The following is a 17,622-nucleotide window of genomic DNA, read 5'->3' on the forward strand; positions in this document are numbered from 1 at the left end:
TTTCGGCATATTCTAGGCTATACTTTAACGTCATTAGTTAGATCGGTTTAGACGAAAAAAAATCAATTTATGAGAAAAATGCAAAAAAGGTCGTTTTCCCATACTAAATTGCATACAAATTTCAATCGCAATGCGGAATACGGGGAAGCAACCAATCGTTCCCAAATTTTGCACAGATGTTTTGGACGCTAAAAGGAATCAAAAAAGCTTTGTTCCGAAAAATCGACTTTGTTGACTCAGTCTAATGCGTATGTTGATGACGGCCAAGCAGTGGAACACTGAATGAAGTTAAGAAGGCCCTTAAGGAGTTGAAAACCAGAAGGGCAGATGAGAAGGATAAGAATCCCCTCCCTTCATCAATCAATCCATTAAATTATTGTATACATATGGGAGAATGAAGAATTGCTCCCCAGTGGTGAAGATATGACAAGGCCACACTTCGAATTTTCAAGAGCACAAATCTAAAGAACCAATTATTGACGGTTTACGCTGAAAAGATGATCGATTAATTACCACCAGCGTTTAACCAATCGATCAAGTTTTCAGCGCAAACCGTCATTTGGTTCTTCAAATTTGTGCTCTTGAAAACTCTAGGTGTGGCTTTGTCATATCTTAACCTTATATGCCCAGTCTTATACACAGGCTTATCTTACCTAACCGATCAAACTAAGACCTGGGTGGCCTCTGCTGTACATAGTAGCCGTCTCCATTCCACTCGGTCCATGGCTGTGTGTGTGTGTCTCCGGTCTAATCAGCGTTTTGTAGATAGTCAACTTCGTGTGACGGCGAACTTTGTTCGATCGTAGAGTTCTGTGAAGTCCAAACTAGATTTCTGCCACAATGCGCCTCTGAATTTCTCCGCTGGTGTCATTGTCGGCGGTCACCAGTGAGCCCAAGTACACAAATTCTTCAACCGCCTCGATTTCATCACCGTCGATATAAATTCGGGGTGGCGGGCGCGGTGATTCTTCCCTGGAGCGCTTTGCTATCATGTACTTTGTCTTCGACACATTAATGACTAGTCCGATTCGCCTGGCCTCACTTTTTCTTCTTCTTCTTTATGGCTCTACGTCTCTACTAGGACTTGGCCTGCCTCGCTTCAACTTAGTGTTCTTTGAGCACTTCCACAGTTATTAATTGAAGGGCTTTCTTTGCCTGCCATTACATGAATTTGTATATTGTGATGCAAGGACAATGATACACTATGCCCAGGGAAGTCGAGAAAAGCTCCCGACCAGAACGGGAATCGAACCCGCCGTCTCCCGATTGGTGATCCAAAGCCTTAACCACTAGGCTAACTGTAGGCCTCACTTTTTAGTTTATCCAGAAATCTGTATTCGTGCATGATCTGCCATAGCTGGTCTTGATCGATTGTAACATACGCCGACTAAAAATCGATGAACAAGTTATGTGTGGGCACGTTGTATTCGCGGCATTTCTGCAACACCTGGCGGATGGCGAAAAACTGGTCCATTGTAGCGCGTTCACCCATGAATCCAGTCAGAAGTGCCAATAAATCAACCATATAGACCGTTCGCAATGCTGTTTTATTTTGTATGGCGAGTTTTAAAATTTTTAAAACTCGCCATACAAAATAAAACAGCATTGCGAACGGCCTAAGGCCGTAACAAATATTTATTTCACTTTTTGTCCCATCTCTCTTTGACTGGTCGAGGGAGGAGATAAAAATAATAAAGCATTAAATCAGAAAAATATTTAAAACTCATCGGATTTGTTAAAGAATTTTTAACAAGTAGCGATATTTTGATAAATATTTTTTTATCTGCCCCCTCAAAATGCAAAATCCAGCCAAAAAATTTTGCAGGGGGGGGGGCAAAAAGTCAAAATAAAATTTGTATTAGCCTAATAGTTCGTGGTGATCTGCTCCAGTTAAAAAAACTAAACTGGCGTGAATCGCAAAATCGTCATTAATAACCTCTGTCCAATGATTTCTTTCACTTCACAAAACAAGATACTACGGAAATGTCCTTTAAAGAGTTGTGGTTGTCTTATTTTTTATTCACTGTCTCATTATAAGAATTATTACAGCTAGAGCTAGTAACTAGTACAATCATGTGTGTTACGTCTTCTCCCGAATATCGTCGAGGGATAAAAAAAATCAATATCTAACCAAAATCTGTCTTATCATTCACATGCTTGTTAATGTGTCAGTGCTTTATGTGTGTATGTGTGCTCGCGTGACAACATTCTACTGATAACCAAAGAATATTGTTTTCCATAAACTACTGTCCTTCGTTCATTCCGCTTTTTTATATCTCGCGTTTTCGCTTCCATTCTTTTTCGATAATCCGTACATAACATTTCATTTTAGCCACGGAACGCTTGCACCTAACAACTAACGGAACAGCACATACCTACTCGTTAATGTTCGTAACAACAAGTGGAACATGGATCGATCGTTATTGTTTTTTTTGTTCTACCATTCTACTGTCTAACAGATCCATCCTGCATGGCAAACGCTCAGTTCTGATAGCGATGGTGAATGTTGATTTGATTTCGTACACACTTAACTTTTAGTGTATTTTTCTATTGTTTATATAGACAGAGCAACAACAGCTTCCGCTTTGCTTCTACGGTTCTGCTTAGGACTTATCATCATCGGGAGCAATTTACGCAGATTCAGTCAACCTTTTCTGGGGTTTACCTTAGTAATAGTAGGTTGTTACTACCATCGTGGAGTTCTATACTGGAACTCCAGGGAGTTTGAAGCATTCTTTTGTGATTGTACCTACTGATTCGACAATAACTGTGCAGTTCGACTTCTATTTTGATGCTACGGCCTTAGAAATTGGTTTCTCGAACTGCGCTAGACTGGTACCTTCGTGAACTTTATGCCATTTATATATTTATTGCCGTTCTATCCTCAAGGATCCGTTGTGCGTAGAACGGCAGTAAAATTCACGTTTAAGTAATGTGAAAATGTAGGTATATAGCAGGAAATAATTAAGAAACTGAGCTCTAAAATGTGATGCGTTAGAATGAACTTTGACCGACTCGCTAAATTAATATGATGCCATTGAATTCAAAATCAGAAATCGATGTTGTGTCCTAAGTAATGTCACTGAACAGAAAGAAACAGTTCAGCAGGCAATTTGGCTTTAATCCGCGCTCTATGAGCAGTAGAGTATTACAAAATTGCACATAGTCAGTAAGTTTGCTTTATGACAACTGACTTTAGCGAGATTCGAGATGTTTCATGTATCTTTGCTCATCACTGAAGTGAACCACTCTAATTTACTGAAAAATAACATCTTTTTCTAGCTGTTTCAATGTTTAAAGAATATTGGGGAGTTTTAGAAAATTAAATTATAATATTTTAATTTCCTGCATGTATTGTAGACACTTGTTGGCTTAACATTTACTATTTAGTTTCGTTCAAAACTAATAAGTGACGCATTCGTTGGTCATGGTGAAGAATCTAGATAATAAAGCCTGCTCGCAAACGATTACCCTGTCACATAAACTTTAGCAAGTACTATACTCTGTTTGAGGAGACAGTATAAGGTAATGATAATCTCACTGGTCACTGCCCTGCATTCCGCTGTTGCTGTCGATGAATCGCAAATCATTGCCCGCTATCTATGGTGCTGCCGCTTCTGCTATAGTTGGGTTGCTTTTTATGGTGGTGATGGTAGGGGGGGTTGTGGTTCGTAACTTCAAGCACTGCTATTTAACGTATCGTCGAGATGATGTACCGAAACCGCCGTCGGATCAGGGTGACCAGAACCGTCACTGAGATTTCATGCTCACCAGTTTGCGAGCCCGGGCACGAGCCTCCTGCCTGGTGACGGTGTACTCAAACCACAAAATGTTCGGAATCAGCGTGGTGTCCCGGAGGAGGAACAGTTCCGATACCTTCCACGAGACCACCATCGGGAACAGTGGCGTGAGGAACCAGTGCGTCAGGCTGAACCATACCGTTCCGACGATGAGCCCCACCACGGCTCCCACCATCACCTGGCTCAGCGAGTGATACTGTAGGTAGATCCGGCCGTAGCACACGAGGAAGGTGGCCACCGAACAAACAAACAGCACCAGTAGCCGTACCAGCCGCTCCATTCGGGCGTTGTTGTTGTTCATGTGGTGCAGTCTGAAAGCAGTTCAGAATTAATTAAACGTCAAGGAAATGTTTTTTTGTCACTAGAGCAGTGTCTACTACCTGAGAAACCCTGGAAAACCGGGAATCCTTAGGGAACTTTATTTAACAGGAAAAAACTTGGAATACTTAAGGACAAACGTCTTGAAATCCCGGTTCAACAGTGCATCAAAACTTCAGGCGCACAAATCTCAAGAAGCAAGCTTCAAACAACAATGCATTTTATTATTCTGTTCTTGCTCACTTGTAATAAGCTTAAAATAAGAAGCTCAGGTGCGCTGGTTTTGTTTACGAAGAGATTTGTGCCCTCAAAATCGTGAATAGGTGCCAAAGTCGGCCATTGTGGCGGCCATATTGGGGTTCTAACAAGTCTGTCCTTAAGGAATGTCTTGAAAACTCAGAGAAATTTTACACTGATAAAACATAAACCATTGGGTATACAATAACAAGTAGCGAACTTCACAACTTGCAAATCTACTTAGAAGTAGCGTCCGCAGAGTTTACTTCCGTGAGGTTGCCATTCACTCGTTTCATACCATTTGAATATCTAGTATCTACATACTTGAAATTCTACATAGATGAAATTTTGGTAGGGTTTCTTTCTGGAACTTCTTTGGAATACATGGCGCTCATAGACATGATATCGAAAATTTTTGTTGGAGACAACACGGAAGCTGGATTTGTTGCGTACTTTTCAACTCGTGAATAATTAATTAGTCCTAACCCAAAATCCAAACTGTTTGATGTTTGATCTTCAGCAGCGTTGCAGTGTTTACCGATGCAAGGCTTAAAAATCTCTAAACTCATCAGACACGAATGCCAGGCCACATAAGTGGTAAAGTGTCTTTAATAAATATTAATAATAATAATAATAATCTAAACTCATGATGCACGATCTTTATCCTATTCTGTTCAAATTGGGACAAACTTATGTCGCATCAAATGCAGGTTGCGACATTGTCATTATTGTTGCGTGATGGTTGAATTTTGATTCAGTGCTACGGATAAAGAGCAATAGACGGAACTCCAACGCGTTCCGATGAACAAAGCCCAACACTTCGAAGGCCTTGGCAGTAGTAATCGTGATGTGCTTGTTAAAATCCAGCGTACTATCGTCACTCCCAGATCTCCCAGAATTCCTTAAATGTGATACTTCTGAGAATTGATTCTAAAATTATCTCAAGCAGTTCCCCAAGAATACATGAGTTTTCCGGAAATTCCTCCATAATAACCCAGAGAAGTTCTTCAGAATCTACACAGAACTTCTTTCAGAAGTACCCCGGGAAGTCCTTCAGGAGTTCCGCGAGAATTCCTCTAGGAGTTCCTAGGAAATTCCTACCTCCATGGCATCCCCAGGAGTACTTCCAAGAATAAAACGAGATATTTCTAGGAGTTCTCCAAACCCCTCCAGGATATTCCAGGGAATTCCTCTACGGTAATTCCTTCATAAATGATCCCAAAATTCTCTCTAGAATTTTCACAAAAAAATGTTTTACGAGTTCAAGATTTTCCCAAAAAGTCCTATAGTAATAAATAATGCCCGGAAATTCATCCATCAGTTCCCTAAAAACATTTAAACAAGTTTCTTACAAAAAAGAATCCTCCAGAGTTCTCCGTGAATTCCTCCAGGAGTTTCCTGAGAACTCCTCCAAGAATGTCCTGAGAATTCCTTCAGGAAGTCCCCGGCAAATTTTTCCAGGCTCCCCGGTAATTACTCCAAGAATTCTCCGGGAATACTTCTAGGAGTTTTCTGTTTTTTTTTCTGGAGTTTTCCGGGAATTCCTCCAGGAGTTCCCCGGTTATTTCTCCAGGTATTCTCCGCGAATTACTTTATGAGTTCCCCGAAAAAGTTTCCCGGAAATTCCTCCTGAAATTCCCAAGGAATTCCTCTTGGAGTTCCCAGGAAATTCTTCCAGTAGTTCCCCGTGAATACCTGCTGGAATTCCTCCAAGATTTCACCGGAAATTCCTGTAGTAGTTCCCAGGGAAATTTCTGCAGGAGCTCCCCGGCAATTCCTCCAGGAGTTCCCAGGGAAATCTCTCCGGAGTTCTCCGAGAATTCCCCCAGGAAGTCACAGGGGATTCCTCCGGTAGTTCCTCGGAAATTCCTCCAGAAGTTTCTTGGGAATTCCTCGGGAATTCTTTTGGAATTCTTCTAGGAGTTTCTCGGAGATTTCTTAGAAGTTCTTTCAAAAGTTCTCCTGGAAGATTTTTTTAGGAACTCCTGGAGATGAGCTTTTGAATGAATTCATGTAGAACTTCTGCAGGATTTCCCAAGTAACTCGTGGAGAACTACCCAAGGATTTTCTAAAAGAAACCCTGAAGTACTCCTGGAGGAACGCCCGAGGAACTCCTGAGGGTATTCGAGGAACACCTGGAGAAATTCCCGGAGAATTTCCTAGGGAGATCTTAAAGAGGAACTCCGGAGGAATTTTTTTTTTGAAAGGTTCCTAGCGGCACGCCGACGGACGTAGAAACCTCTCCCATCACTGTGCGCACAATCGTCTCGCGTTTGCGCGGACAACGACAGTTCACTAGGCCTTTGGATAGGATAGAGAACGTAATCCTTCAGAAGCAGTTCACCAGCCGTGCACGGAACATGTCGTCCAGTAAGACACTGTTGCGTACTGCAGAGGTTCCCAAACTTTTTGCTATCGCGGCGCCCTTTGACATTTCCAAAAATGTCCCGGCGCACCAAAGTTTTCAACATTTTTTTTAAAAATTTTGGGCAACTTTCACTTTACAGTGTGCAAGACAAAATATCATGTTTTCAGAATTCAATATTTGGAAAACAATTTTTTAAATTAATTTCTCAAAGATAGTTTAAATATTTGTAAGATTCCAAAAATCATGTTGATTTCATCATAGAAGTTTAAAAAAAAGAAGAAACTCAGATGTACAGGTAAAACAAGCTGCTGAATTTCCAAAATTCAGTCAAAAATTCTAAAGCGTTTGCAATAATTAAAGAATTCTTATTGAATAAAAATGACTACACAGAGCTTGACCAAAGCTTCAACTTTTTGCGGAAATTGCAAAGCAACACTTTTATTATTTTGGAAAATTTCGGCAAACTGGGACACATGAAGAGATTGTAAAGACCTGCCAAATGGGCTTTAACCGTTATGTGGCCGGCAAACTTTTTGCTTTTTTCTACACCGTGTATTTTAAATGGGTGTTGGGTACCCTGGTACCCTGCCGGCCACATAAGGGTTAATTGAACTTATTTTCATAAATTTCAACTTAACCCTTTGGTCCTGGATTGGCCATATATAACCCCATTTATGAAACCGAGCATAACGAGTTCAGCGAGGTTGCGGCAATACTGATGAAACAGTCCGGTTCAAAAAGGTCAAAGCTAGCTCTTCACACTACCAGATCGGAAAACCTGCATGCCGCTAAGCTGTTCCGAAGACCTTGTAATTATTCTGAAAAGAACGTAAATAATGTTCATGAAATTAAAACTTTGGACAAGATATAGTAAAATCAAAAGCTAAGCTTATGCTTAAGAATTACAAATACAATTTCAAAAACTTGAAATTTTAAAATGTGGTTTAAATTGATATGTTTAAATAGGATACCAGAAATCCTATGGAACAATCGAAGAGTCAGGAAAGATTTTAAAAAAATGTGAGCGACACTAGTTTTACTAATAAAAAAATTAAAAGTGTTCCGCAATACAAATAAAGAGTTTGTTTTTTTGTTTCGTCACAAAAGCAAAAATCCTGCGGCGCAACTGGGAAAGGTTCGCGGCGCACCAGGGCGCCGCGGCGCACAGTTTGGGAAGCACTGGCGTACTGGCTCAGAAGGTTACGGTAGAAGGTGTGAAAGTTTCGGTTTTGTCATATGGTCGATTTCGTATTTGTTTTTTTTTGTCATGTCAAGGCTCAAAGAATGTTATTGTTCAAATTTATGTTGTGCCCTATAATTCAGTAATCTTTGGTGTGCCTATGATCTGTTAGATGGTCGATGTGTTCGCTATGTCCATTTTTGTTGGTCCTCATTTTAGTACTGTTTTTATTATTTTTGAAAGTTGTTTTTCGTCCACATCCCTAGCACTATCAGCATCTGTCCAAATAAGTCAAAATAAAAGAAAACCTTTAATATACTCAGTTGAAAAATGTAAACATATCTAATTTGTCATAAACAGTATACGTTAGTCAAAGTCGAAGTAGTCAGTTTTTGTCGATTTCGTCTTGATCACACGGTAGCTTCGAATCTATAAGCATGCACTATTAAATGCTGCACTTCCCACTATTAGTTTCTTAAGTATTTTAAATTGATATTGGAAGAAAATATTATTAAGCATTAGGCATTCGAAACATATTAGGGTTTACTCACAAAACTATCAGATATAAAAATAATGATAGAGAAAATTAAATCACGAAAGCACATCAAATGTTGAGAACTATGTATTAGCTAATGGATACTACTAATTATTTCATATTTGAATTGAATTTGTATTTGTTAAAATTAACCGAATAGTGGGAAGCCCAGGCAACAGTTTAAAGTCTGCCGACTCAAAAAAAGATTCCGAGACTCGTCACAAAACACAAATATTTTCATTATGATTCACAACGACTCACGAAACCTTCCCAGACTCAATCGACCGGAACTGTTTCCTGGGTATAGAAACTACTGGGCCCTAGCAGGTTCCTCCTGTTTATCAAGCATTTCTGATAAATCAGCCATACTCCATCTGTAGCAGCCGGTTCGCAATGAACCGTTGGAGGCGCATTAAAGTGTTAAAGGTGATATTTTCATTACCCGAATTTAAATTAACATCCTTCACTTTAATACCGTCGAACCCTGTGATCTTGGCCAGGGAACTCCGGAGGAATTTATGAAACGATTTCCTAGGAACTTCTGGAAAAGTTGCCAGGGATCTCCTGGGAACATTGCCGAGGAGCTCTTGGAAAGATTCTCAAGGAAGTCCTGGAGATCTCTCCGAGGAATTTTATAAGAATTCCTAATGGTATGCCCGTGAAACTCCTGGAGGAATTCCCGAGCAGCTTTTGGGGAAATTTCCAAGGAACTCCTGAAGGAATTCTCGTGGAACTTCTTCAGGTATTCCCGAGAAACTCCTGGAAAAATTTCTGAGGAACACCTTGAAAAATTCACATGGAACTCTTTTAGGAACTCCTGAGAAGCTCCTTAATAAATCCTCGGGAAACTCCTGCAGAATAACTGAATGAATTTCCTGTGAAGTCCAAATAAAACTACTGGGATTACCTAGGAAAATTGCCGAGCAACTCCTTAAGGAATTCGCGAAGTTATGGAGGAATTTCGTAGAAGAATTGCCGAGGAACTTCTGGTAGAACTGGTGGAAAAATACTCGAAGAACTTCTGAAGAAATTCTTAAGATACTTCTTGCAGAAATTCGCGGGGACCTTCTGGAGAAAGTTTCGATGAAGTTTTGTAGGAATTCCCAAGAAACTTCTGAAAAAAAATGTCAAGAATCGCCTGGAAAAATCCTTCCGAAGAAACTCCTTGAGGGATTCCAATGGAGCTCCTGGAGGAATTTCCGAGGAACTCCTGGAGCAAATTCTGAAAAAAAAACTCCTGGAAGAATTCTATAGAAGATGTCCTGGATAAATTCGCAAGGAACTTCTGCAGAAATTTCCGGGCAACTCCTGGAAACATTTCCTGGGAACTTCTGAACGGTTTCCCAGGGAAGTCCTGGAGCGATTGCCGTGGAACTCCTGAAGAAATTACCGAGAAACTTCTGGAGTAAAACCCGAGGAGCTCCTGGAGCGTCATATGGTCTGTGGAATTACGGATTGGACTCCTGATTCTTAGAGTGTTGGATACCATTAATGTCATTTTTAAAAGAAATTTTCGGTAGAAATTTTAAAGTAATTTCTTGCAATCCAGAAGAATTTTAGAAAAAAAAACCTAGAAATATTCCTTAATCAATTTTTGTTCTATTTTCGAAAAAGTTTTGCAAAAAAAGTTCTAGGAAGAACCGAGGGAAGAACATAGTAATTTAGCGGAATTTCTTGGAAGATAAATCTTGCACATTTTCCATAAAAATTTGACTTACAATAGTATAAGGATATTTCAGTATAATTTTTGACAAATTTATAAATTTTATAAAATTTGGGCTAATCTGGGCGAATTATAAACTTTCCAAAATCCCCCTGGAAAAACATGGAAAACTCAGGGTATTTTATTTTGTCTTATGAGAAGAATAACTTTTATGAAGTATTCAAACGAAAACGAACTAAATTTTTAATCTATGTACATTATTAAGTCTGTTAGATGAATCAGTCCCGGCTGAAAATCCCAATAATAAAGCTATTAAAATAATATAGTGATAAGCTGCAAAATAGTAAGTCGATAACCTGTAGCGTCCAACATAGCTCTGGTCCTCATAAGTTCCTACCTCATGCTTCCACGGGTACGGGTCAATCGATGACAAAACCGCCAGCTAAGAGTTGTGTGCTTTGCACTGCTAAGCATGAGTACTGTTGTACTCTAGTTTCACCTAGATTGAGAAGGTACGGCCCGAGCGTCTGTCCACCAAGGATATACGCCTCAAACAGCGGTTTCCAGCGACTGAATAACTGTAATGCGTCAGCTATATGTACCTAAGGTGGCAGCTCTTCCAACGCGATGTAGGCAGCGCAACCTCGGTAAGGTAGCATTCGAAACTCTTCAATACTACGAAACATGAAGTAAGAAAAAGTAAATGCGAACGATACCCTCGGAAACCGAGCCGACTACGAAATAAGGACTATGATTGGGAACTCAGTACCTGGCAGTCTGGCACATCAGGACTTCAAGTGAACTTGGAAAGGTAGGGCCTTTGGTTCGTGAAATGTTAGTGTGTGCGAATATGGGGTCGGATTAATAAAGATCCTGAGATTGCACGTATAAGAATATCCGCAAGCACATCTGGAGACACCCACACGGCAAAGTACCGACCATGTGCAGGATAGATGTCCGACATTTCTCGGACGTCATTGATGTTAGAACTTTTTGGGGTCCCAACATCGACTCAGATCACTACGAGTAAGATTTGAGCTCGGTTATCAACCGTGTCGGACTCTACGAATCGGCGATGGATGCGTTTCAATATATAGCGGTTTTCAGAACAAGAGTAACCGTAACACAAATCCACCGCAAAAATAAGAGAGCATGAGAAAAATGTGATTCCCCAAACGCAAAAGAGTATGGAACAGAACGATATGCGGAGGTTTTACGAAACTGCCAATAGCAGGCGGAGAAAAACAGCGCTCTCTCACGTCATGAACTGTCATGGTAACTTGCTGACAGAGAAAACAATGGTGGCTGCCAGGTAAAGATAGCACTTCGAGGAATTGTCGAACGGCGGAAATGGAAGAGCAACAGACAATATTCAAATTGATGAAGGCGGACAGGCGTTGGAACCTTGACGTTAGAAGGAGGTCAAAACAGCCATTTGAGGGCTGAAGAACAACAAGGCTGATGTAAAGGACGAAGCTCTTCTAAATTAAATTCAAACTCAATGCGCTTATTTTCGCGTGAGTTGCCTAATTTAGATGATCTGCACTTTATCCCAATTTCATTGGTTGTTGCAGGCCTCGCCTCCCAACTACACCACAAGTTGGCGTACATAGCAATCAAAATACAAAAAACGAAACTTAAGAATGCACCATGTACAAAACGCTAATAAGACCGGTGATCCTCTACGGGCACGAGACATGGACCATGCTCGAGGAGAACCTACAAGCACTCGGAGTTTTCGAGCGACGCGTGCTAGGAACGGCCCATATAGCCGAGGCGGTAAACGCACGGGTATTCAGCATGACCATGCTGAGGGTGACGGGTTCGATTCCCGGTCGGTCCAGGATCTTTTCGTGAAGGAAATTTCCTTGACTTCCTTGGGCATACAGTATCTTCGTGCCTGCCACACGATATACACATGCAAAATGGTCATTGGCAGAGGAAGCTCTCAGTTAATAACTATGGAAGTGCTCATAGAACACTAAACTGAGAAGCAGGCTTTGTCCCAGTGAGGAAATTACGCCAAGAAGAGGAGAGGAGTGCTAGGAACGATCTTCGGTGGTGTGCAGGAGACCGGTGTGTGGCGGAGAAGGATGAACCACGAGCTCACTGCACTTTACGGCGAACCCAGCATTCAGAAGGTGGCCAAAGCCGGAAGGATGCGGTGGGCTAGGCATGTTGCAAGAATGCCGGACAACAACCCTCCCTGCAAAGCAGGTGTTTGCAACGGATCCGGTTGGCACAAGAAGGCGTGGAGCGCAGAGAGCACGATGGGCGGACCAGGTGGAGCGTGACTTGGCAAGCATTGGGCGCGACCGAGGATGGAGAGCGGCAGCCACAAACCGAGTATTGTGGCGTACTATTGTTGATTATGTATTGTCTTAATGATGTTGAACAAATAAATGTATGTATATGTAAGATACCCTGATCCACATTACCTTATAAAGATGAAAAGCAGCACGTACTGCGTGAAAAAGCACATAAATTGTGAATGACTAGAAGGCATCCCGTACTCGGTCCAGATCTGGGACCGCGTCATCGGTCGCGGTTCCTGTATCCAGTGCTTCAACACCATGTTGACGCACTCGTTGAACAGCGTTCCGATGAAAAATACAATCTGCAAAACAACACCGGAAGTTAAATACAAAAGCCATCTTATTCTATAGATAGAGGCATGTACTGCCGAGAATCGCATATCTGTCCCATTTGCATAGGGAATCCAGCAAAGATGGGACTGATATGCGATTCACGGTAGTGTAGGTGCCAACACTCACGGTATGTAAATCTCGCCTAAACAGAATCAGCGCCACGAAGCCGGCCCCGATGCCTAACGGTGCTAAGCTGATCCATGCCAACAGCTTCCCCAGCAGGTCACCTGAAAAAAAACGAAGGTTTTTAGTGGGCCACCTTCTTTCCAAGGACGAGAACAAAAACACTCCCCTTTTCCACCCTCCGGATGGTCAGTGTGTGGAAGAGAAAAGGAAAAGACTTTCGCTTACCTTTGGGGTATTCAACTAGGGTGAGAGTGATCGGCTGCCAGTCGGAGTGATTGTACCCAGCGATGTAGTGGACCTGCTGCTGGACAACCGAGTCCAAGTCTGGTGAGGACATTTTTTTTCTGCTTGCTCTTTTGGCGTTCGCTGTGGCTGGATGTCCTTTATTTTTGTTTTGACATTTGCTCCTCCTGCGGATTGCTGGCTGCTTTTTTCCCTGTGCGAAGACGACAACGACGACAACGATGATGATGGCTGTTGGCTCTGCGTACGGGTCACTCAGCACTGCGCTGCGATTGGCTGGAGGAGTTTTTTGTGTGATTGTGGTGTTGTCATTTTTTTCTTATTGGAAATTTGTTGACACGAAGAACAGGGTGACTCAACGAGCTGTCAATTAATGGGCCACGTTCACTAATATAATTTGAAACTCAATACACGGAAAAATTAATGGAAAATAAGCCAAATCTGGCGTTCGATTTGAATAGGTCGTATCTGTATAGGAATCACAGCAAACATACAACCTATTGGTGATTTGAAGTTGCATGAAGAAGTAGAAGAAAAGTGATGATGTTTTGAAAAATCTCTATCCCTATAACACATGGGAAGATTTTAAAATGCCTCTATAGAATCTAAAACAAAATCTAATTAAAAACGGTTTGATGTACGGTGTTAGACTTTGAAGCAGACATGGGCAAAACACCAAACCGTGCTGCACCGGTGGCGTGTTTGCCCCGAGGGGAATGGCAGCAGCCGTTTTCCAAAAATCTTACCATGTCTTTTGGAAAGTTCTAAGAGGATATCGTCGTAATGATTACTTTCGATGTAGTTGGTACGGGATAGAGAAGACTGTGAACGCTTTCAAAGAGGATAGAACGGTTAGAAACGGATATGGGCGGATATTTTCGTTCACTGCTCTTCACTCAGAAGTGATACAAATCGTGATCAGTTTTAAATTTAATATTTTTCATCATTCCCCAAATATACACTTTACTTTGTATAAAACTTATACTAGGCTCGCATAGTAAACTAAACTATGCAAGATTTGCACGAAGTTATTTTGAACAGTGTTTAGGTTGTTGTTGTTGCCGCCAGCTGCAGCAAAAATCATCGGAACGGAAAATAATAAATATCGGATGTCTCGGGGCATGGCCAGCGTTCCGATTCCGATAACCATCTGCAGGTAATGTACAGAAATATGCTTTCAATGATTCTCAATATCAAATTTTGCATTTTTTCAGCTCACGGGTGGGAGAATCGCGCGTGATTTATTCCCTGCCGTGTGGTGCATAACCGTCGTGACTCGCGTCGTGAGGAGGACTAACCGGAAAAATAATACAAGAAGACTCCCCAGAAAACGGAGCTGCAGCAGCTTACAATCGCTGGGGAAAAAGGAGAAGCCGGAGCATTCGGATCACAGTGTCCTCAAATATCCCCTGGTGTAAAAATACCTCCACAGATTGGAAAGGGGTATGTCGAAACTGTGCAGCGGTACTTGGAGGTGACCCTAACCCAGTAATGGTTTTGTCGGCCAAGTGAGCCTGGACCTCCGGAGCCAGTCACGGACGTGTACGGAAGATGAAGCTGGTCGGACGCTTAGAGGACCCCGCACGAGACGGATCATCATACTCTTCAGTTCATCGAACAGAGGTCGGTGTGGAATCTGCGAACCCAGTCACCAAGCTCCTGCTGTACGTTCGTCGTCATGGTGGTGCCCACAGTCGTTGTAGCCAAAGGATTTTTTCGATTTATTTTAATTTCATTTGTATTACTATGTAATGTAATAAACTGTGTTTACTGCTTGTTTTTTTAATTAACTGTGCCGTTTTCATTTTTTACAATATCGGAAAATAAGCCACTTCTAAGCAGTAAAAAATTAAATCTGGGTTAAACTAAGCTAGGTATACTTCACTTATACTAATAGAAGTTTAAGTGAAAGTTATACTAGGTCAGTTTATTCTGCATTTATACAGGGCCTAGGGTCAACCAGGCGAAACTGAAATAGTGTAGGATGTATACTATTTAGTTTTGATTTTTTTCTGAGTGTTCATCCTGTCAGCAAAATCTAGCGTAACATTTGAAAAGGGCCTATCTGCAAAACGTAAACATTGAGAAAATCGCATGAGAAGATTACCTCCCAGATTAGTTAATCCTATTTAAAAACGAAAGACTTTTTTAGGTGTTTTATTCCATCTATTGACACATATGGGAATCTACTTCATGGTTCTGTGCATTATTTTCATCATACTATAGCAAAAATTCCATAAATAATGTATTTTTAACATGAACGGCAGATAGGCCCTTTTACAATCTAAAAATCAGTTAGGCCCTTTCAGTTAGGCCCTTTTATCGACGGCAATTTCAGTTAGGCCCTTTTATTTTTTCTTATTTTTAGCTAATTTTAATTATTCTGGATTATTAGTATCGATAATTCAAGGAAAGTTAAAGAGCTACTTAAAATTATTGGAAAGCATGAAAAATAACCCAAATTTACAAAAGGGCCTATCTGATTTGAAGGAAAAATTTCAGTTAGGCCCTTTTATTTTTTCTTAATTTTAGCTAATTTGAAATATTTTGGATTTATTTTCATCTATAATTCAAGGAAAGTTAAAGAACTACTAAAAATTATTGGAAAATATGAAAAATAATCAAAATTTTCAAAAGGGCCTATCTGATTTGAAAGGTAATTTTCAGTTAGGCCCTTTTGAGTGCAGTTAGGCCTTAAAAGATTATTCAATTTCAGATAGGCCCTTTTAAAATTTATTTAAAATACGGGTAAGAAAGCTCTTTTCTCATTGATTAAGGTGTTATGGGATAGCTTAGGTAGATATTGATAGGAATAGTGAAAAATCGGGTTTGTTTACATTTTGCAGATAGGCCCTTTTCAAGTGTTACGCTAGAAATGTCAACTTTCAGACAGATGGAAAAAGAAAGTAAATAATTTTGTTGTCCTTCCGAGAAGTAGTTCAGCTGGAAAATACCATTATTCATGAATACTGAATAAAAAGCGAATTGTTTTACTATTTTTAGCAATTATAAATGTGACATTGTTGAATTCTTCTTACAGATTGCAAATAAATTGTGATCTTGAAAACGGCAAGATTGTGTCCTTGAAGAAGAGGACTTTTTTGTGGATGCTCGGGTAGAATATGTTATGGTGTTTGCTCGGGCAAAAGCCAACTGCTCGCTTTGTGTTCCTCCCGGGAACATAACGAGTCGTCCGGACGCTGGACAATAAGGAACGTTGTGAGCCACATCACCGACGTCCACAAAATAGTGTTCTCCCGGTTCTCTCCAACGCTAATGCTCTTCAGCGCAGTGACTACCGGCAAGCGTATCAATATTGACCCAACCGACTTATCTCCAGTTGTTCGCAGTTGTTGCAGTGCAGCTCTAGTTTCGGCTATGTTTTTTAACTTGAATCATAATAAACAAACTTACTTTTCATCTTAGCGGTAAATCCTTACGATGATTCCGTCGATTCCATGAGTAGATTCCGATTCCGGGTCGTTCCGGTTAAGGATCAACGAGCCGATCAGGATTCCGACTTCTGTTTTGATTTTTTTTTCGTTTTGACATTTCTCTTTCGTAAAAACATCCTTACTGGAGTGCGTTCACGATGAAATCACCGTGAGCGCTTTCAAATCGTTGGAGGTTTGAACACGGTTAGAAACGGATAGCGACGGATAGATGGGAGTTTGGGAAGGATATGAAAAAAATAATTTCTTAGGAGCATTTATTCGGGAGTTTGGAGGAAAAGTAACGAAATTCACAAAAAATCCGGATCTGCCATTCCCCTCGCCATACAGTTAAACCTGGCTTAACGCTTAAGTCAGAGTGAAGAAATCGCCCCGAAGAGGATTTCTAGATTGAGTTTAAATAAGGGCGAAAGTAACATGAGAGAGTTCTCTTCATCGACTCTCTCTTCTTCAAATTAAAGTGACAAGATGCAAGTATGGTTGCACTTTTTGGTCATAAATCGCTAGGTTGCAATGCAATCTAGCGTCTAAGTGTAAAAAAGTTCATCTGAATTTGCATCTTGTCACTTTAATTTGCAGAAGAGAGAGTCGATGAAGAGAACTTTCTCATGTTACTTTCGCCCTTATTTAAACTCAATCTAGATTTGATAACGTCAGTTAGGCCTTAATGAACACGCTAAGGTCAGTTTACCCAAATATGGGTAAAGTATACCCATAATCACCGAAAAGTGCACAACCTCATTTTATGGGTAATGGGGCATTACTCATATTTGAGTAAAGCATTCAGTACACGCTTTGCCAAGTGTGCAAATATTTGGCAAAATTGGACAAATTTATTTGCCATGCGTGTACTGACCAAATAAATTTGCAAACACATTGTTGTGCAAATATTTGCTCAATTTTGTCACGGCGAATATTATGATATACACTGCGAACCCGGCATTACCCTTTAAGGAATAAAAAGTACTCTTTTTTTGCAGATATTGTGCGTTTAGCACTAAATTGATTTCCGAAAAAACTTCATTGACTTCCGCTGCCTTTCCTATGCGTTA

At 40.7% G+C, this 17,622-nt stretch overlaps 1 protein-coding gene across 1 annotated transcript; it reads right to left on the reverse strand.

The window, feature by feature from the left end:
• Positions 1–1,986: 1,986 nt before the first annotated feature.
• LOC134284054 (dolichyldiphosphatase 1-like) lies at positions 1,987–16,554 on the reverse strand. The gene is made up of 5 exons (XM_062842274.1): positions 16,533–16,554; positions 13,101–13,394; positions 12,876–12,976; positions 12,540–12,718; positions 1,987–4,111 (listed from the first exon to the last, which is right to left on the reverse strand). Exons 1-5 carry the CDS (start codon positions 16,537–16,539, stop codon positions 3,751–3,753), a joined length of 942 nt encoding a protein of 313 aa, XP_062698258.1. The 5' UTR covers positions 16,540–16,554; the 3' UTR covers positions 1,987–3,750.
• Positions 16,555–17,622: the final 1,068 nt, after the last annotated feature.

The sequence above is a fragment of the Aedes albopictus genome, chromosome 3 (assembly GCF_035046485.1).
Source record: "Aedes albopictus strain Foshan chromosome 3, AalbF5, whole genome shotgun sequence".
In the NCBI taxonomy this organism is placed as follows: domain Eukaryota; kingdom Metazoa; phylum Arthropoda; class Insecta; order Diptera; family Culicidae; genus Aedes; species Aedes albopictus.